The sequence below is a fragment of the Rhinichthys klamathensis genome, unplaced genomic scaffold, assembly GCF_029890125.1.
Source record: "Rhinichthys klamathensis goyatoka isolate OS25496 unplaced genomic scaffold, OSU_Roscu_1.1 h1tg000111l_1, whole genome shotgun sequence".
Taxonomy (NCBI): domain Eukaryota; kingdom Metazoa; phylum Chordata; class Actinopteri; order Cypriniformes; family Leuciscidae; genus Rhinichthys; species Rhinichthys klamathensis.
In genome coordinates this window covers 9,874,491-9,896,850 of record NW_026606649.1, presented here as the reverse complement: position 1 = coordinate 9,896,850, position 22,360 = coordinate 9,874,491, and the positions used below count along the sequence as shown (strand labels likewise).

At 43.6% G+C, this 22,360-nt stretch overlaps 2 protein-coding genes across 2 annotated transcripts in view; one reads left to right on the top strand and one right to left on the bottom strand.

The window, feature by feature from the left end:
- Nucleotides 1-577: 577 nt before the first annotated feature.
- cldng (claudin g) lies at nt 578-1,355 on the top strand. The gene has a single exon (XM_056254425.1). It carries the CDS (start codon nt 581-583, stop codon nt 1,208-1,210), a length of 630 nt encoding a protein of 209 aa, XP_056110400.1. The 5' UTR covers nt 578-580; the 3' UTR covers nt 1,211-1,355.
- Nucleotides 1,356-16,010: 14,655 nt separating this feature from the next.
- htr1fb (5-hydroxytryptamine (serotonin) receptor 1Fb) overlaps nt 16,011-22,360 on the bottom strand; it is a 36,353-nt gene continuing 30,003 nt past the window's right edge. The window contains exon 2 of the mRNA XM_056254423.1: nt 16,011-17,178. Coding sequence (XP_056110398.1) covers nt 16,029-17,165 — 1,137 coding nt within the window. The 5' untranslated portion in view covers nt 17,166-17,178 and the 3' untranslated portion in view covers nt 16,011-16,028. The remainder of the gene's footprint in view (nt 17,179-22,360) is intronic.

Genomic DNA, 22,360 nt, shown 5'->3' with positions numbered 1-22,360 from the left:
CTTGCACATAAGCATTTTGTGCTTGTTTCAGAATTTTGTCAAAATCATTGTGATTTGATTGGTGTGGGTGTTATAAGTTGCAAGCTTATCAATATCATTGAAAGTTCTCAGGTAAGAGATGTTTATCGTGGAGATTTGTTACAGACTGGTGAAATTTCTCTCTGTAACATTTAAGAAATTTTGCTTAACTTTTCAATAAATCAGAAAGCTAGAACCATCCTTGGCAGGTCTTGCTGTTTTAAAAGCGGGTCAAGCTGGTGCTCAGCTGTTTTATCTGGTTGGTTAAGTGGTCCCCATCAAGACCAGGAAAAGTGGTTGAAATTCTTCTAAAACAACTTGCTTAACCAGCTATAACCATGCTGGAAGACAATAAAGCCAGTCAACCAGCATAGGCTTTTTTTTTCTTTTCCAGCAGGGCAAAAATGTGACCAGCCAAAATAAGAATAAAGGCTTTTAATACTCCACTGATTTAGTAATAATTTGCCTGCTGTCTCTTTTTTTTTTTTTTTTTATCATTGCTTGCATTACTTCCAGTGCTCTTTCCTTTTTGGTTTATTGGCTTCTCCCTCTTTTCGCAGACATGTCTACTGGATTACAGCTTCTTGGAACCACACTAGGAATTCTTGGCTGGCTGGGCATCATCATATCGTGTGCGATTCCTCTATGGCGTGTGACTGCTTTTATTGGAAACAACATTGTGACAGCGCAGATCATGTGGGAGGGACTATGGATGAACTGTGTGGTTCAGAGCACTGGTCAAATGCAGTGTAAAGTGTACGACTCCATGCTAGCTCTTCCTCAAGACCTACAAGCCTCTCGAGCTATCCTTATTATTGCTTCCCTTGTTGGTCTAGTAGGCATATTTGCCAGTTTTGCAGGTGGTAAATGTACTAACTGCTTGGCAGACGGTTTCGCAAAGGCTCGGGTTGCTGCAGTAGGAGGGGCTGCCTTTGTCACTGCAGGAGTCTTGGCTTTGGTGCCATCTAGTTGGACTGCCCATAGGGTCATTGGAGACTTCTACAATCCTCTAGTGGCCCAAGCTCAGAAGAGGGAGTTGGGAGCAGCCATCTTTATCTGCTGGGGGGCAGCGGTTCTCATGCTGGTTGGTGGAGGCCTTCTCTGCAGTTCTTGCCCGAAAGGAAGGCCGTCTGGTGGGGGACGGTATTTGCCGGCTTCTCAAAATGGAAGGGAGCGCTTGGAGTATGTGTGACTGCAGGATGTTTGACTTCTGAAAACTGATGTCTGTTTTCCCCTCCTTTTAAACGTCTGTTCGTGTGACCTCCTGTAAACTATGAGTTTTAACCTGTTGCTCAATTATTTTCTATTGATCTAATAAAATGGAAGTTTTTATCCAACAGATGGCAGTGTTGGTTTTATAATGGATTTTGTTTTTTCTTCCTCCAGGGTGGGCTAAATTATGGCATTGGTAAATTTGGCACTGGTTTGTATTGTACTCTGCCAATACTTCTGAATTCCATTTAATAACCGGTGCTTTAGAGTTTTTTTTTTTTTTTGTAAAATGACAAACAAATAAAATTGCCATGTGGGGCTTTTATTGTACTCTGCCAGTGACTTCTGAATTCCACTTAATAACCCGTGCTTTTGGGAATTATTTTTATCTTTTGTAAAATGACAGACAAATGAAATTGCCATGTGCCATAACTAGACAAAGCTTATTATAATTCCCTTTCATCTCAGTGGCAGTTGCTCTGCTGGAGCAGGACCCATCAAGTGATTCAAAGTCAGTGAAATTTTTATTTTTACTAAAAGATAAGATGGCAACCTCTCTGTTTTAAGAGAAAGTAAGTTCTCAAGAAGGCTGTAATTCAATCATGTGGTAAAATGTTTTCCATCATTGTTCACAGCTTTAGTAATGGCAGAACTGTGAATGCCTGTTCTGAAAATTTGCCCAAATATTGTTATATATATTCTTAAGCAGACAGCAAATGTAGCACACTCTAACATGAATGTTGAATATAATTTTTTTTTTTAAAAATGCATGTTGAATATTAGCAGTCAGTCAATTATGTGACCAGCTGTTTTTTCAAGCATAAGCTGTTTATTTCCATCTTCCATTCGAATGGAATATTCTGTCTTTCTCCTGGGATCTTGCTGTGTTATGCATTTTGAGCTAACTTTGAAGACTGCCCTGGGAGAAGGACTGTGTCTGCCATCTTTGCATGTGGTGCTGCTCTGTTCTAGCCTGGTTAAAACCAGACCATTCTCAGTTGTAACTGTGTTATGGTCTGGCAAAGCGTCATAGACAAATCATTTCCAGAGGGGCGTCACCAACGGACATCACGGATAGACCTAAAACCAATCAGAGCGATGAAGGAGATGACGTATGCAGAGCGGCGGAGAAACATCTCCGAGTGTTGTTCTTTGCTCGGTTTTTAACAAAAAGGAAACGTTCAAATCGCTTAAAACAGACGCGATAGCTGATTCGAATGAGTGATGTTCGACGGCGGCATCCATCTTTGTAATGTAGGCTACAAAATCTGCTTCAAAATCCCAGCGCTGTCGTCATCGTGTAAAGCCCGCCCCAACGTTTCTGATTGGTGCCTCGATTTCGACGGATTGGAAATGGGCTTGAATGAGCTCTTTGCCAGACTAACTTTCAGAGCAAATCTAAATTTGCCGGAAGTTGTCTGGGTTTTCCCAGGCTAGCTCTGTTCCACTTTTCTTTTTTTTTCTTCTTTTTTTTTAACACTTAAAATTGCACTGTAATTTAGCGGCATCTAGTGGTGAGGTTGTGAACTGCAACAGAAGTTACGGTGGTCGATAGGAAAAGATGTCGTCTGAGACAGCAGAGAGCAGGGACGGACTGGGACTAAAAAACGGCCCTGGACTTTGACTAGGCCCGGCCCAAAGCAATCGGTGCGCGGAAACTCGACAACAACAACAATAACGCCTGCCATGAGTGTCACTTTAACTGTGGCTCATGATACTATACCATCCAAATTATAGCTAACAGCATATTATACAATCTATTCCATGCTGTCTTAAAATTAATTTATTACTTAATAATCTTAATTAGTTTATGCAGTAATTAATCTTAGCTACTGCACAAATAATAATACCACATCTAAATGAAAATACACCATTACAAATGTAACTTCTGTATTCAAAATCTTCAAAGTTTGTAAGCATTAACTGTAACATTACCAACATTTTTAAAAGTAAAAACACAACATTTTTCTTAATATTAGCAACTGCATGTGGCATTTTACAGCTAAAATGTTGAAGTTTAGCTGTTTTAACTACTGTAATCATTAAAAATGTAGCAAGCTGAATATCACTTCCTAACATCATCCCTAGCAAGTAACTTGCAAAGTAATTACTGATTAATTCGGTTCGGGAGTAGTAGAGATAAAAGCCCGCCCGCACTGACAATTGATTGGTTGGGTCCTTACATGCGCTTCGTGAGGGACACGCGCACACTAGCACACACACGCAATCTCTCGCTCCCTCTCTCTCTGCCGTGCACGCGGTACGCATGCGCGCTCTTGCTCGCTCTAGATTCCGGGAGATTTTAACTAATTTGCGGACATCAGGGAGCCGCTATCAATATGCGGGAGACTTGGGATGTGTGTGGCGGCTGGTGGGCCGGCCCGCCGGCCGTCCTGTAGTACCGGCCGTTCTGTGATTCTCCAGATCACACAGATGGCCAGTCCGCCCCTGGCAGAGAGCCAGATAAGCTATGAGGTTTCTTTACAAAGATAACTTAATAAATTAGGTTTACTTAATTCGGTAAAACGATGTGTTATTGCGAATATCATTTTTATCATTTTTGCAAATGTCAAGTCACCATTAAATATATAGCATATTAAATATATATAGTAATGACAGCTTTACAGTGTTAAACAGGAAAATTATCAATGATGCAAACAGAGTTCAATTTGGCTGTAAAGCTGCTCTAAAAAGAAAATAGTGTCATTGTTCAGCTGAATTCAACTGTGTTGATTCAGTTCTGTTAAATAACTGTATAAAGTATATCAATTATAAAGAGTCAATTTTCATTATTAAGCAGCTCTGCAGAAAACAGTGATGTCATCGTCCAACTCAGTTCAGTTCTCATATAATGGTGTCAACGCAGGCCGAACAGTATTAAGAATAAGTGTCCCCAAATAAGCAAGCCAGAGGCGACAGTGGCAAAACGAAGAAAGAAAAACCAGGCTCAGTCGGGGGGCCAGTTCTCCTCTGGCCAAACAACGAACATGGTGTGTGTTAGGATTCCAGGCTGCTTCACAAGTCAGATTGTGGATTGATATCATTCAAAGTATTTCATTCAGCTCCTTTTGCTTGAAGATTGGAAAAGATTACACCAAGGTAAAAGAGTAGCAAAACTGGAGAGCAAGTAGATGTGAATTTGAGAACTTGTACAATAAATATTTGTACTTGTACAATACAATTTACACTCACAGCTCCAAATTGAAAACCTCCAATGTCAAAACCCTGTATTAGGCATTTGCAATTTCTCAAATCTGCCATTGCAACTTTTTTAATTGCCCCGCCTTTCTCTCACCGCCATTCAGTTTGCAAATGCACAAGGTAGTTACGCATCTAATATATTGTGAAAATAGTAGCAAAGTCAATGCGTGAAGATTTGAAATAGCAATGGCAGATTTGAAATGTTGCAAATGCCTAATTGAGGTTGTACTGCGAATGTGAATGAACGAATACAAGTTTGTGTCTGTCATTGTATTTATGTGAATGGCATTTTACACATTTGTGACTACTTGTCTGCAGCTTCACATTCAGAATACAGGTTTGTGACTATTGTCTGCGAGTGAAAATCTCAACATTCAACATGTTTTCAAGTACAACTATTTATTGTACAAGTTCTTAAATTCACATCTATGTTCTCCAGTTTTTCTCCTCCTTTACCTTCATAAGATCACGCCGGCGTCGGTGAGAGGGGAGTTGAAGCTGGCCGTTGGGTCTGTGTGGAGAACTGGTCTGTTTCTCGTGGATCTGATCCGATGACTGTGCCGAGGACTGTTGTGTCAACGAGGTCTTCACAGGCGTTTGTTTCTAGGTCGTGTCTAGTTGTGAAGTTCTCGTCTGGCATTCAGGCTGGTCATCTTAGGGTGCAGGTCCACCATCTGGTCTGGATGCAGACTAGATCCGGATGACTACAGTAGCCTAACCTTGGGGTCAGAATGAGACAGAGAGACTAACATTTAGCGTAGATGCCATTCTTCTTACGATGTAACAAGTACATTTGGTGTAAGCTACCTTTTGGTGTAAGCTACCTTTTGGTGTAAGCTACCTTTAACGGATGTGAATTATAGAAATGTGGAAATGTGGAAGTCTGTTATGTTTATGCTAAAGAGTTGTGTTTTTAATATAGATTTAAACTTATCTTGTGTCTGCCATTCGATCTGCTGCCAGTTCATGGATCTCTTGATCTCCATTTCAGCAACATTAGCCAGGAGGGTTTCTCTGAACTGCATCTTTTAAATAAAGGAATACATATTGTGAGGTCAATATTAAGTTTAAGCACATATTGACAATGTTGTTGTCGGAGTTCACACAGCAGTTTAAAATATTGCAACACTTTATAATAAGGTCTCATTTGTTAAAATTAGGCTAGTTAATGTGTTAACTGCAGTAACATTAACATTGACCAATACATTTGTTAGAGTAGCCTATTTATTCATCTTTGTTAACATTAGTTAATACAAATACAACTGTTCACTTTTGATTTAATAATCTATTAGTAAATGTCAAAATGAAAATGAACTAAGATGAATTATGCTTAAGTAGGCTATTGTGCATTCTTAATCCATGTTAACTAATGTAGTTAACATAACGAATGAAACCTTATTGTAGTAGTGTTACCAAAATATCTGTAGTGTTGGTGTCAGATTCCAAACAGTGCGTTCAGATGAAACTTCAGTTTATGTTGGCTTATATAGTCATAGTCGTTATCATCCCCATGCATGCACATGGGGATGATAACGTTACTATGACTAACGGGACCCCACTGCAGTAAAAATGTTAAGAGAACTACCATTTTAATAACATTATACATGATGTTCGCTTTAATATTTTTCTTTCACTCTAAGGTGCTGCTCTAAAAGCAGATTACGTTACATTCAAAAACACAAGACGTGCCAATCAATGAATTAAAAAGCTGCACCTATTTTGCAGCTTCTCTTGTGTATCTATTGAGAGTGAGGAGTCACGTGCCGATTTGGAGCCGGTGTCCTGACATTCCCATAGACAGTAAAAGAAGGGCATTCCATCCCATAGACATAATAAATAGGTACATGTGGAATTTTTCATGGAAAAAAGTTTTTGCTCTGTTTTTCTGAATTAATGACTTAATTATCTCAAAATTATGAGTAACTCATTAATTTATAAAAACAGAGTGAAAACAAATCTCGTAATTCTGAGATAATTAACTCGTTAATTCAGAAAAACAGAGAGTAGATTTTTTTTCCTCAAGTGAATGCAATACGCTTCCGTAGCAAACATCTAGATATTAATCACTATTTTTATCTTGACAATTTAAACATCAAACAACTCTAGAACAATAAATGAATTATATTACTTACTCGTGTTTGCAGCTGAATGATTCCTCTCGAAAACGTTGGTCTGTGTCTGCACTGCAGGATCTTCCTCAGGATTTAAATTAACTGCCAAAACCTTTTTTCAGGTGGCTGAGTTCCTTAATTCTAGTAGTGGCCCGCTTGTGACAAAACTAACTCACAAGCAAACTAACTAACTCACAAGATGGTACTGACAAAACTAACACACAAGCAAACTAACTCACAAGATGGTAGGCCTACTGACAAAACTAACTCACAAGTAAACGTACTCGGTTACTAACGTAACCTCTGTTCTCTCTAGAGAGGGAACGAGTACTGCGTAATATCTTACGCTATGGGGAAAACCTCTTTTCCTCGAGATATGGAAGGCAAAAATTATCCTTAATTTTTAATCAATGTAAAACGCTTTGCGGCAGCATGCAGACATAGGCGAAGCAGCTCGCGCGCCTATTGGCTGCCCTGCGGCGAAAGCAGCAGCCTATCAAGAGCGGCTCTGCATGACCTCTTGACCAATGGGGGCACTTCGTGCCCATTTCGTCACGTCCCGCCAGAAAAGGCGTGGTCTCGCCCTATATAAGCAGGTCGATAGGCTGATACAAACTGGTTTTCATCGCCAAAGCGAACCAGAGCGTATTGTAAGCACGGCAAGATACGCAGTACTCGTTCCCTCTCTAGAGAGAACAGAGGTTACGTTAGTAACCGAGTACGTTCTCTTACGAGAGTATCTCTCGTACTGCGTAATATATTACGCTATGGGGAACACAGTGTAACACGCCGTGCATACAGGGATCCAACACCAAAGTCCCAAGGGCAGAGGCCCGGGGCGCATGTAGGGCATAATCACCATAGACTCACAGAGAGTGAAGGAAGAGGGGCTAGAAGCGTCATTCCTTATAAAATAGCATCCAGAGGAGCTAATCATATAGATATTATACCACGCAGCCAGGGTGAAAACATTTTCAGCCTAAACTGGGTGGCCATACATGTGTCAACACTCGTGGAGCTGCTGTATCAGTCAGTGAGCGATACGCAGGCCAAACTCAGCATCTGGGCCGACACAGTGGGGCAGATCGCACTGAATTCTAGACCGCCAAAAGCTTAGCTTGTAAGGCGGGGACCTCCAGGTTATAGTATTTTATAAATGTAGACGGCGAGGCCCAGCCCGCGGCCGTACAAATATCTTGCAGGGTAATCCCGCTAGACCATGCCCACGAAGAGGCCACGCCTCTCGTGGAGTGCGCTCTGACACCAAGGGGACACTGCAGGCCCTTAGAGGTGTAAGCCAGCGCTATGGCATCGACTATCCATCTGGATAGGCTCTGTTTTGATACGGCAAGTCCCTTAGAACGTCCGCCAAACAAAACGAAAAGCTGCTCAGTCTGTCTAACCCCCAGACGAGCGGGACACATAAGCTCTTAGTGCCCTGACGGGGCAAAGGAGACTCGCGTCTTTTTTTATTACCTGGGCCCTGAACGGTGTATTGAGGGATTTCGGAACATTCCCGTGCTTTGGTTTGAGAATGACCTTCGAGTCACTAGGCCCAAACTCCATACACGACGCGCTTACTGAAAGCGCCTGTAAGTCCCCTGTGCGCTTCACTGAAGCGAGAGCCATGAGAAACACTGTTTTGAACGACAGGTGTTTCATGTCCACCAGCTGGATTGGCTCGAACGGGGCGCCTTTCATGGCCTCCAGGACCGTGGAAAGGTCCCACGTCAACTGAAGGGGGCCTGGGAGGGTTCAGCCTCCGAGCTCCCCTAAGGAAACGCACGACTAAGTTGTTTTTCCCCAGCGACTGGCCAGACACCGGTTTTGCAAACGTTGCTATGGCCGCCACATATACTTTGAGCGTGGATGGGGTCCTGCCCTTATCCAGTAGCTCTTGAAGGAAGGAAAGCACTTCCGAAACCCCGCATTCCACAGGTGAAAAGCTCTGGGCTTGACACCATGCAGAGAAAACAGACCATTTCGAGGAGTAGAGCCGCCTGGTAGACGGAGCTCTAGCCTGCGCGATCGTGTTTAACACTCCTTCTGGGAGGCTAGCGGGTACCCATTGATGGGCCATGCGTGCAGGGACCACAACTCCGGGCGAGGGTGCCAAATCGAGCCCTCCGCCTGAGAGAGGAGGTCTCTCCTCAATGGTACAGGCCATGGGGCAGTGCTGGTCAGCTGCATCAGGGCAGGGAACCACGTCTGGTTTGTCCAGAGCGGAGCTACGAGCAGCACTGGGCATCCGTTCTCCCTGATTCGTTCCAACACCTGAGGCAGGAGCGAGACAGGAGGAAAAGCATATAGGGGGCAGCGGGGCCAAACATGAGCCAGCGCGTCCTTGCTTTTTGAGAAAAACTCCGGGCAATGAGCATTTTCGTGGGACGCGAATAGGTCCATCTGTGCTCTGCCGAACGTTTTCCACAGCAGCTGGACCGTCTGCGGGTGCAGCGACCATTCCCCTGCTGGAACATTGTTCCTGGACAGTCTGTCTGGTGCGCTGCTCTCAGTGAGAGCAGGTTGTGCTGAGCCCAGACCAGGAGGCGTTCCGTCAGCCTGTGAAGGTTTCGTGACCTGACGCCGCCCTGGCGATTTATGTATGCCACCACTGACATGTTGTCCGACCAGACCAAGACGTGGTGGCCTGTTACCTGGGGACAAAAACGCCGTAGCGCTTTGTCGACTGCTATCATCTCCAAGCAGTTTATGTGAAGGAGCTTTTCCCGTTCTGACCACAGGCCAGCTGCCCTCGAGCAGCGCTCCCCACCCCGAGGTGGAGGCGTCCGTAGACACCACCTTCACACTCGAAGCGGTCCCCAGACTCACACCTGACTGATACCAGTCGGTTATTTTCCAAGGTTCCAGAGCTGAAACACACTGAAGGTCGACCCTGAGGCGAAACAGACCCGCTGTCCATGCCCTGGGTGGAACCCGCGCTTTCAGCCACATCTGCAGTGGGCGCATGCGGAGCAAGCCCAACTGGAGTACAGAGGCTGCTGAGGCCATCAGCCCCAGCATTTTCTGAAACCTTTTGAGCGGAACTATCGCGCCGTGGCGGAAGGATTTCACGCCGCGCTGAATATTTAGCACGCGCTCTGGTGACAGGCGTGCTGTCATGGACAGCGAGTCCAACACGGTTCCCAGAAAGGAAATTTTCTGACTGGGAGACAGTGAGCTCTTCGCCCAATTGACTGTGAGGCCCAGCTCCTCGAGGTGCTCGAGTAATGCGGCCCTGTGTTCTATGAGCTCCGATCGTGATCGAGCTAGAATCAGCCAATTGTCCAAGTAGTTCAGGACTCGCATGCCCTGAAGTCTCAGGGGTGCGAGCGCCGCGTCCATGCACTTCGTAAATGTACGAGGTACTAGGGACAGGCCAAACGGCAGGACTGTGTATTGATATGCCTGGCCCTCGAAGGCGAATCTCAAGAATCGCCTGTGATGGGACGCTATTTGTATTTGGAAATAGGCGTCTTTCAGATCTATCGACATAAACCAGTCCCCGTGGCGCACTTGCGCGAGGATTTTCCTGGTCGTAAGCATTCTGAACTGGCGTTTGACAAGCACTCTGTTCAGCTGTCGTAGATCTAAAATGGGTCTGAGACCCCCATCCTTTTTTGGCACCAGAAAATATCTGCTGTATAGGCCCCCTTCGCTCTGAGCCTGAGATAAAGGTTCTATAGCCCCTTTGCTCAGTAGTTTCGCTATCTCGGCACGAAGTAGATGAGACACTTCGTTTTTCACCGTAGTTTCGACACGCGCATAACGCGTATAACGGCGTGGGCGTCGAGCGAATTGTAGCGAATAGCCTCTCTTTATAGTGTTCAGCACCCATTCTGATACCCCGGGAAGCTTTGACCACGCATCTGCGTGAATAGCTAGGGGCAGAATGAAATCCGGGCTCTGGTCGCGGCAAAACGGCAGCTCGAGAGCCCGGGCATACTGGGAACACAACACCGTGTTTACAGCGTTCGAGGCGGGGGGCGCGCTGATCACAGCGGGCGGCCTGACCGCGCTCAGCTTTTTTATGGCAGATTGTGCAGAAAAAGCGAGCGGGGGAGATCCCGTAGGAATCGGCGTGTCTGTGAGAAAATGTGGGCGCGGGGCTGCGGGCACATTTATTACACTGAAAACACTGTCGTTCATGGCCGACTGAATGTGTGTTGGTTTCGTTTTTACAGAAACCAAGGGACACGCAGCATGTAGTGTGAGCGGGCATGGTGACATGGGCGCGTTTACTACATTGTTTGCACAATCGACCGGAGTCGATTTTATTTGTGCTAGCCCTGCACCGTGGCGGGCTGTGTCTGTGTGTGTGAATGGGCACTGGGTGGGCATTCTTACAACACTTATAACACCATCGGCCGTGGCCGGAACACCAGAAAATGCACTCTTTATTGGATTTATCTGGGTAGCCGTAAAAACGGCTTTTGTGCGCAGGCAAACGGGCTGAGACACCGGCTGGCTCAATGCGAAATACACTGGGACAGTCGCGATGTTTGGAACTGACCGAGCGAGAAGTTTTGGTGGAAATCCGGCCGCAGCGGGATCTGAACACCGTCGCTTTCCTAGAATGGCTAGGAAGATTTTGAGGCCTTGGGCTTGATCTCAATCCTCGGCCGGGGCCCGCGCTGAGGGGGGCGGCGTCCAGCAGAGCGAGAGCGCGGTCTTTGGTCTCGGGCGTGGCGGCGCTGTGAAGCGGCGGCGGCGGGCGGTGCAGGCTGCGGCTGAGAACTGCGAGCAGACCTGACCTGTTTTGAGCGGCCTGCAGCGGAGCTCGAGCGCTTCGGAAGGAAGTGCTTCATGGCCTGCGAAGTCTTTTGCACCTCCATGAATCTGTCCGCGAAATCTTTGACGGCAGATCCGAAAAGGCCCGCTTGTGAAATGGGCGCGTCGAGGAACACAGAGCGCTCGGCTTCCGTCATCTCGGACAGCGTCAGCCATAAGTGTCTCTCAGCCACAGTGAGAGAGGCCATGTTTCGTCCTATGGCTTGTGCAGCGGCTTTAGTAGCGCGAAGAGCGAGGTCTGTAGCGCTTCTCAGGTCCGCCACGCAGATCGCTCCGGGTCCTTCCTCGTCCAATTTAAGGAGAAGGTCGGCTTGGAAGATCTGCAGGATAGCCATAGTGTGCAGCGCTGAAACTGCTTGCCTGGCGGCGGTGTAAGCGCGACCGTGCATGGTTGACGTCACTCGGCAGGCTTTAGAAGGTAGCGTCGTGTGAGCGCGCTGTCCAGCGGAGGGCGGGCAGAGATGAGACGCTACAGCTGGTTCCACAGGAGGAACAGAAAGGTATCCTCTGTCCTTCGCGCCATCCACCGAGGAGAAAGCAGCAGAGGCAGAGGTACGCAGCCTGGCGGAGAAGGGGGCGTTCCACGATTTAGTCACTTCCTCGTGAAGTTCCGGGAGGAAGGGCGCGGGCCGCGATTTCGTCGGAGCCTCGTCATTTCCGAGAAAGCGTCCGTCCATTCTGTTGCGCGGCGGCTGCGCGGGCGCCTCCCAATCGAGGCCGATGCTTTCCACGGCCTGAGAGAGCAGACGCATCAGCTCAGTCTCAATGCCGGCTCTCTTACCAGTGGTCTGGCGGGAAACGCTAGCGGAGGGGAGATCCACGGAGCTCGCCCAATCCTCACTATCGGATGCCAGAAGAGAACACGCCTCGGTGGGTTCGTCAAACTCGTGGATGGACGCGGCGGCAGGCGGCGGCCGTTGTCCGTCAGTGAGCGACTCGAGCGAAGCCGGCGAAGCTGGCGGGCGAACCGGCGAGCTTTGGCGGGCTGGAGAAAGCTCGGGAGCGCGCTGGGCGCGGCGCTTCTTGCGGCGCGGCACCACGGCGGGCTGCGGTGAAGGCTCGGAGAATGATGCCAGGCGAGTCCTCAGAGTCACCATGGGCAAAAGCTCGCAATGAGGGCATCCGCCGTCAGCGAGCGCGAGAGCCGCGTGATCCTCACCCAGGCAGGAAACACAGATGACGTGCCGGTCTCCATCGCTGAGCGGGGCGCGGCACGAGCCACAGGAAGGCATCTTTAAAAAGACGCAGCTCTTTTTGTGAGAGAAGTGTGAGTCACGTCAAGTAAGCGAGCAAACACTCTCAACAGAGTAAATACACACAGAGTATGAAAGGATATAGAATGCCGGAAAGCGCAGCAGGTACGGCAGTTGAAGGCGGCGAGGCCAGCGACTCCAGAGCTCGTCCCGCTGAAAGGCTTGCTTCGACGGCGCGGCTTCTCACTCCGGATCCAGCGATGCGTGTGCTTCGCTGAAGAGGTAAAAATCAGCTTGTATCAGCCTAACGAGCATATTTATAGGGTGAGACCACGCCCCTTCTGGCGGGACGTGACGATATGGGCGCGAATTGCCCCCATTGGTCATTACGTCACGCAGAGTCTCTCTCGATAGGCTGCTGCATTTGCTGCAGAGCAACCAATAGGCGCGCGAGCTGTTTCGCCTATGTCTGCTTGCTGCTGCAAAGCGTTTTACATTAATAAAAAATTAAGGATAATTTTTGGCTTCAATATCTCGCGGAAAAGAGTTTTTCCCCTAGCGTAAGCTATTACGCAGTACGAGAGATACTCTCGTAAGAGAACATATATTGCATTTCTGCCAACCGATCGATCCTCCTAAGTATTACACAATGCACCTTTAAAGAGGACCTATGTTTTTTTTAAGAAGTCTTGATGTTTTTGGGGTGTAGCTAATATAGCCTAGAAATCTAGACGCACACTAGCGGCAGCGGAAATTATTTCGCAGCCAGTGTGGTCTAGCAACTCTCCATAGGCTTTTGAGCTGGAAAAAACAAAAACTGGTCGGGCCAATCACATCGTGTATAGAGTCGGCGGGCGGGCTTAACACAATGACGGCACAGTTCATGACGTTCCGCGTGATTTCCGTGTCTTCCCTGCTACTTGAAAACAATGAAGATGCAGCAGTCTTTCGAATCGGCTTTGGCCGCGACTCTGGAGGACTTAACGTCACTTAAGTCATTCTTAAAAAAGGAAGATGTGTTCGGAGTTTTGCCGACCTGATACGGCAAAAGTTTATTATATCAATTAGCTCCGCTGGTGGAAAAACGCATGGGACTCACTCATCCACAACCGTTCGTTGCTCTGGTTGGTTGTAGCGTTATCCTATTGCGTGCAGAGGGATTTTGAAAGGTAACCGTTTATCCCGCCCCTCGGATTGAGGCATGTCAATGGAGAGTTCCCAGACCTAACATCTTGATGTAGGTCTGGCATGCCAGGCTAACTAGAATGCTTTCATGCTTGATTGTTCAAAACACAATTTTCAAATATTTTACATTACAGCACCTCTCTGTCCAGTCTGACTCGAGCGTGTCTGTCGCATGGTGCGCATGGTTCCAGTTTTGATGAAGCCCCTCCTTCCGAATACAAAATTAGCTGTGATTGGTTAGCTGGCCCAGTGTGTTGTGATTGATTGGCATCGTCGTGTTTGGGAAATAGTATGGCCCTTAGCGAGTTCTACTCTTTTTTACAGTCTATGGTTCTACTCCGATGTAAATATTAAGGATATCCATATTAAGGAAGTATTAATAGATATTAAGGACAATTTCAAGCCTGATTCAGAATTAATGTTAATAAACAAGAGGATCGTCCAGAATGGATTTTGTGCACTGACTTTGCCAGCATGGATTTCACAGGAGGTTACAGAGTGGTATGTTTTTTTATTTTCTATTATTATTTCCGTATACATTTTAGATACGATGTAATACTTACAAGTTGTGATCCACAAACAACAGATTGTACTGAAGTGGGAACTGCTCCATTTCAGTAGACAATTTTGTGCTTAGCCTGCATTGTGGTTCTGGAAGCTGTTCTCAGGCCAGTTTTAAATGAAGAACATTATGACTTCACAAAGCCTGGAGAAAAAACAAACAAACATGTTGTCCAAATTGTTCATTGTAGTTCTTGGACAGTGGATTATGTTAAATAAAATATCTCTCTTTGGAGTAGACTGAGCTTTGTAACCTTACAGATCTTTTTTATGCTCAAACAGCATTAAGTGAAAAAGCATACTAGACCCCTTGAAGCTTTTGATTCCATGTGAATAATGCTACCTTCAATGGCACATGGGAAATGTATACCTCGGAGTCGGGCGTTTATTATTACGATGTCACATATTTAAGTTGGAAACAACACTGAAGTAGACCAGACAAAATAATTACATTGTGAACGATATTTAAACCAATTTTTATGAAAATGATTTCTATTATACTTTTATTTCTATTAAAAGCACTTATTTAAACATAATATTATAATGATTAAATTTGCACTTGTCTATTAGCTGTTCTGTATTTAAAATGATAAAAAAAAATACATCATGTAGCCTACAATAAAAAAAAAACATGCAAAATCATAACTCACTACAGACTTGCTAGCATCTACTAGATCAGTGTTTCCGCAATGTTTAAAGTAGGCTTGGCTCTTCCAATGCCACTTGTGTATCATCTAGAATTTAGAGTTTTTAGACTTTCTTTGGTCATTCATGTGAAGGAACTCATAATTTTGATATTTCCAACACTTGAAGGGTACATAATAATCAATAGTCACAATCATGTGGGTGATCCCACCACACAAACATGTAATCCCAAGCCCTCATTCACACATTTGAGAGCCCTCCAAAATACAATAAAAAATCAGTCACTGGCAAATTTTTTATATATTATTTCTTTTCATTCATTCTTAATTTGACCAGGTTAAAAACTCATTGAGATTAAAATCTCTTTTACAAGAGTGACCTGGCCAAAAAAGCAGCTACAATAACATAAACATATACACATCATAACAGAAAAACACAATCAAGGATCACAACAGCAATATACCAAAGGACAAAACACATAATCTGTTAAAAGTAACTTAAACTCGTTCAATGATGGAAGCATATTCAGCTTTAAGATGTTTTGTAAATTATTTCAAGCAGAAGAAGCATTATTTAAAGCCTTTTTTTTTCTAGCTCTGTTCGAACCCGAGGAACTTTAAGATATAACAAATCATTAGAACGAACAACATTATTAATGTAATATACTAAAAAATATTATAATATAAAGATTTATATATTTTTTAAAATACAGCATATACAGCATATATACAGTTGTATATACAGCAGCTTTTGAATGGCTGTTAATGAAAAAAAAAATATTTTGGGATCCAGATGGTGTAGTTACAACATATCAGCAGGGGCTAACTGGGTCATGCTAACCAGCCAAACTTTTACCCCTTGGTATAAACTTTTAATTTTATATAAAATTCTGAAATGTGAAATCTTTGAGTGAAGCAAATGGGTTGGTTTTACATGCATTCATGTATTTACAGGCACTATATAAACAATACTGATGAAATGTCTCTGAAAGATGTGTAATTCTTGCGTTAAGTCTGCTTATTTACAGTATGACAGGATTGTCATTGTAACTTGCAGATTTCAACTCCAAAGTTTGTCTGATGAAACCATGTCTCTCTTTTTCTCCCAGTCAATTTCAAATGACATTGCTGCAACAGAAGGGCAGAAGTTTTTTAAATGCTTTCTTAAAGTCCTCGTTAAAGATGGTGTATATTAGCGGATTTATGAGGGAATTGAGATACCCAAGCCAGGTGAGGAAATCTGCAAGCACAGCAGAGGTGCTGCAGGTCGGACAAATATTCACTATCACCTCCTTCAGGAAGAACGGTAACCAACACACCACAAAGGCTCCCAGGATTAGTCCTAATGTCAAAGCCGCCCGTCTCTCCCTAGCCCCTGGGTTCCTGCGGACCTTGATGAGATTACCCGACGAGGAAGTGCTGCGCACCCTTTCCCCATCTGTTGATGGTTCGGAAAATGACTTCTCGATTGGGCAGAATGTGTCGGGACTGAGGGTGATGTCTTTATCAGAGCTCATTCCTGAAAGCATGACGCTGCTCACTGTCTGTTTTACTAATCGGCTGCTCCCTCGGCGGTTACGAAGTGTCTCCGCCGCCTTGTAGATCTTGTAGTAAAGAACCAAAATGAGGGCCAGTGGAATATAGAATGCTCCAAAAGTGGAGTAGACAGTGAAGGCCACATGGTCGTGCTCAATCCAGCAGTCCATGACTTCCCTCTTCCCATCCTTGTTTTCCACACTTGAGGATTTCCTCCACACTAAAGGTGGTAGAGAAACCAACACAGACAGTGTCCACAAGGAAAAAATGGTTATGATTGCTCTTTTATACGTGCGTTTCTGGGAATACGCCACAGCATCGGTGATTGCGCGGTATCGATCAAGTGCAATGGCAGCCAGGTGTAAAATTGAACAGGTGCAGCATGTAACATCGACACCCAACCACAGGTGACACACTATCGGACCTAGAACCCACGTCTCTTCTGCGATGTACACAATGCTGATGGGCATCACTAGAACAGCTACCAGAAGATCTGTCACAGCTAGAGAGCAGATAAGGTAGTTGGCGGGTTGGTGGAGTTTGCTGGTGATCAGGATAGCAGTGATGACCAGGGAGTTGATGGCGGTGGTCGCCACAGCCAGGAAAGAGAGAGTCAGGGAGAGGAGGATCTTGCTGGGACTCATCTGGCTGGCCAAAACATCAGAGAGATCCACAGCTGAGCAATTGCTGGGGTCCATGGTGAACGTATTCGCCATACGGTTGTGTCACCTGTAAGAGTTAGATAAAGCAAAAGTATGAGCAAGAGCAAAACTCCTTCCCGTTCGAAAAAATAAAAGACATTGACTTTTCAGTTTACATCAGGGAGTATGAAAAAAAGTGTTAAAGGAGTAGTTCACTTTAAAATGAAAATTACCCCATGATTTACTCACCCTCAAGGTGTATAATATGACTTTCTTCTTTCAGACGAATACAATCAGAGTTATATTAACAAACACCCTGACGCTTCCAAGCTTTATAATGGCAGCGGATTGCAACCATCAGTTTGAAGCTCAAAAAAGTTCATCCATCATAAAAGGACTACACACGGCTCCGAAGGGTTAATAAAGGCCAACTGAAGCAAAGTGATGATTTTGTGTAAGAAAAATATTCATATTTAACACTACAAACTGATGGTTGCAATCCACTGCCATTGAAGAGCTTGGAAGCGTCAGGGTGTTTATTAATATAACTCCGATTGTATTCGTCTGAAAGAAGAAATTCATATACACCTAGGGTGGCTTGAGGGAAAATCATGGGGTAATTTTCATTTTAAAGTGAACTACTACTTTAAATCAGATAAACCATGACTCCAGTGAATTGGTGTTAACTTCGTTATTTCATGGGGCGTTTCTTCAACTTATTTGCCAGGTGTTTATTTTAATTAAAACCATCGTAGACATGCCTTCATTTATTTTATTTTATTTTCTATTTTTATTATATAAAAAAAGCACATATAACGAATAAGATTCAAGGCATTATTTCTTCAATTAAACAAGGACATTTATATGGATACAAAATTGTCACCAGATATGCATGTCATCAATCCTGGAAATAAAATTATTTTATTGTCCAAATGTTTTGTATTTTCCCCCAGTAACTATGCAATATAACATGGAGGGCTAGCCGTTATCTTTTATTTTTAAATGCCTTAAATGCATATATTTTATTGTTATAACTTTGTCCCAATTTTAAAATTCATCATAAACAAATATGCAATAATACATTTAAAACTCTAAACCAAGAATGTAATAATCAAAGAATTTCAACATTCATTGTGTGAAAAGTATTTAATCATTTTTTACCCTACATTACAATTGTCCTTCAGTTGTGGCGCTTTTGTAGCTAGCCATTAAATTAACTTCGCAAGACAAAGGAGTTTGACATTTTATTTCAAAATGCTGTTTTCATCACAGAATGCTATTAAACAATATATCATTGAGTTCAGAAAAAAGACAGAATTTCTCCTGTTGGACAAATTACATAATCTACTAAGTATGAAAAGTTTATTTTAAGAGCGCTAACTTACTAAAATTTCACATGCTTAATTCAAGTGCCCATTGCTGAGGAAACACCCAAAATGTTTATTTTTTTATTTTTTAGATATGTTATTTTCAAAAGTAAACTCAACTCAAGCACTTATTTGGTACAGTCTGCTATGCAATTTTCAAGGTGGCAAATCTGTTTGCCCCCTTGTCCAAATGACCCCCTCACATGCGCATAAAATGGTTTTCAGAATTACACTGCTTAAAAATATGCCGGGTACTTAAAAGGTACTACTTTTAGTTTTCTGTTTTGAGGCATATGATTTATGCTTATACATGCCAAGCTAGATGAAAGCATCTAAAAATGTTTACTATTTGTGTCACTGCTGGTGAAGCTGTAATCTGGCCTTGCAGTAAGATGCTGACAATAGATGGCCAACACTGTCTTTATCAATGCCAAGCTATGCTAGTCAGTGTGATCATCCCAGCTATTTTCTCCTGCCAACCACACTTCTCACTTCCAGCTGTTGGTTATAGAGCAGGCTGTTCTATCAGGCTGTTTAAACACTAAAAGCACTCTTCTCTCTAATGATATTTTTTTAGAATTAAATCTTTATTGGCACTATAAACACATATTTACTCGCATTAGCTATAAACACTGGCACTACCAAAAAGTGAGCTGCCTTGCTGTTTTTTTTTTTTTTTTGTCCTTTTAAAGAACAATGTGACAAATTTAAAATGTTCTTAGCCACCAACTTCATGTATCATAAAGCTAACACTCCGGACTAAACTTGTATAAAAGTCTAGATTCAAAATTGATTCCAATATAGGGCCTACTCTGACACTAGCTAGCATGTCGCTAAGCGTTGCTTTCACATTTAGTAGTTTGTTTGGTTCGAACTCGAGTTCAACAGTGTTCACACTATTTTTTTGGGACTGTATGTTTGCGTCATAAGTGGCAACTTAGGTTGTCTCACTTTTATACTAGTTTTTTGTACCTTGAGAAATAGCTACATTCTCTCTAAAGGCATTGCGTCAATCCCGGATCTCAGGAAACGCACACAAATACACAGTTTTACTGAATTATACGTCATTGATAGTGGTTCACATAAGCGATTTGGATTGTGTTCATGTCAGCAGCAAACCATACCAGAGGTCACATGAACCATACCGCAGAATACTCAACTCACATTTGATTTTAATCGAATTTTGTGTTAGCATGTTGCAAAGCTAATCTTAGAGGTACAAGATTTAGAATCTGCCATCTTTGCTAATGGTGATTTACGGTGTTCAGTTCTGCTGCCAGGTTTTCTGCCAATCACCTGAACCTAAATGTCATGTGACTAATCGGTGATTGACTGATGGTACCTCAACAACACACACCGTCAGACTAGCAGCGAATTTGAGCTGTCCTGTCAAAGGCTGCAGACAGGGAGATATCAAGCCCTCCATAAAGAACCAGTCACATGGTAAAACATCTACTTTTTAGTGTAATTAAAAACTGACAATATCTAGGTCGCTTGCAAAAAAAAGAAAAAAGAATGTCAAAATACTCAGTTATTTTGGAATGACCATCAATGGAGAAAGATGCTCTTTGACATCAAATGCAGTTAGAGTATCTACCAACAGGGGCTAATGGGTAGGCCTACATTATGATCAGCAAAACCTAGTGCTAAACTGGGGTGCATTTCTCAAACAATGGTGTAATTCGCAGCTTAACCACCATAGTACATTGCATAGTCGGTATAGCTGCCCTAGTGAAAAAAAGAGTATAGTATTAAGCACAATTTATTAATTTTGTACTAAATGCATTTTAGTTGTCCAAAAAAGCAGTCCTGAAGTTCAACTAAATTTGTATTAAATTTACTTGTTTGTGTTAAAGTGAAACTATTCCAAGTATAGGCCTACTTGAAGTGTGCCTTTTACTGGCATTTTACCGACACCCCCAGTATACCAATAACTCACTTCTCCGGAGAACATCAGTGAGACAATTGAAACAGATGTATATTCAATGTTGGAAACATACGGACTGGATTCGAACCCGGGTCGCTGATAGGCATCACGATATGCATCACGCAAAACTGGGTTTACTTTGTGTTCTTTCTATAGCCTAATGTTACAAGTAGGCTACTACTATAAGCAAACAGATTTTTACATCAATGACATCACAAATTATATGGATTTAAAGACTGCGAATCGCAGAGAAAAGCCTCAATATAATGTAAGCGGTGCTTAAAAATAGGCCTAAACGCAAACCGGCCTGTATAGAACATGAAAGTGCTTGCTTCCCTTTTACCCGACATGATCTGCCATTAACGCTGCAGGAAGCAATTAAACCGGCATAACATTAGTTTAATTCTTGTGCACGCACTAAAACACACGTTGGTGGAAGAATGTGAACGTGCAGATGCTTCTGTTTCAGTGCTTGTGGATGGAATAAAAACAACATTTCTCTGCAGATTGTCTCTGCACGCTTCAACTCTCAAAGTACTGCAGAACTGTCTGCTCCTAATGTAAAATGCAGTAAAATGATTTGACGATTAGACTGTCTCGCATTACGCTGCAGATTTAAATGTGACGCATGAATTCAAATTATTTTAATTGAACTTTTTGTGTAATTTTTGAGGACTGGTCAGAATAATTTGTTTAATAATTCGTTTGACATAAAAAGGTCTGCAGTCCACATTTCAAAGTGCAACGGGCCTAGCCTGGATGCCAGCCCGAACCCCGCCCACAACATTTTTGGTCGGGAAGTTCGGTCTGGACCTGATCCATTGAGGAGTAATTGTGATCGGTTCAGAATTAGTCGGGCCAATCAAATTGCCAGGGTGGGCTTTATACGATGATGGATAGATGATCTGCAGTTACGTTATCATCACGTTATCAAAGAGCGCTTGGGTTGAACTGGTTTCCCTCAAAGATGACTGCAGCTGGAGAACTGAGATGTATAGATTCTGCTATCGCGTCTGTTGTAAAAGAAATCGACAGCGCATTCATTACGAACAGAGAACTGCAATCAAGGCATTTGTCGATCGGAAAGATGTGTTTACCGTCCTTCCTACGGGATTCGGCAAAAGTTTATTTTATCAGCTGGCTCCGATGGTCGCTAAAAGAAGATGGGACGCAATGAAAAAACCCTGTGCTCATTGTGGTTTCTCCTTTGGTCGCACTCATGGAGGACCAAGTAAAAGAAGCAACACTCATTATTTTACTACTTCTTCCAGTGTGTGTGCAGTTGAGTTCTGTTGACAACTTGCGTAGCTCATAAAAAAAAAACACTTACTGCTTTGCTCTGATTGGTTATAGGTCTATCCAATTGAGTGCAGAGTTGTTGTTTTTTCTTGGTTCGGTTAAAGGGTACCCCGATTAGTGCAGCATGTTGGCCTTATAAGATTAACGTGGGTGTCAGCTAAAAAAAGGTGATACAAAAACACTCCAAATGTTTTTGTTTTTATAAAAAAAAGCCGAAAATCCGTTCACTCGTAGGCCGCCATATTTATTTACGTCTCAATGCATTCTGGGTAGTGACGTGTATAGGTTGTTGCCTGGTTGTAGCCTAGCCGCTGTAGCAGCTTCGTTTATTCGTTTTCCAACGTACCAGCTACGTTTTGACAGGTAGCGAGATGAACACGTCTGCCGTTCAGCCTTTTCAGTTTGAACCCGAGCGCACCGTTGCTTAAATCAGGAGAATAACGCGGAAGACGATAGGCCCACTCAAGATTATCAGAGAGTTGAGGAAGCAAGAGTAGGGCAAAACGGATGGTGTCTGTGCGGCAACTGCTTGCCAATGCCAAGTGAGAACGAGAGCGCTTGCTGTAAAGAGCTCCACTTTTTGTCAGCAGCTGTCCTGGGTAGGCTAAGTATAGAGCAGACGATCGTACTATCGGTATAAATAATTTTTATTTATTTTCACCAAGCAGTGGTAGCCT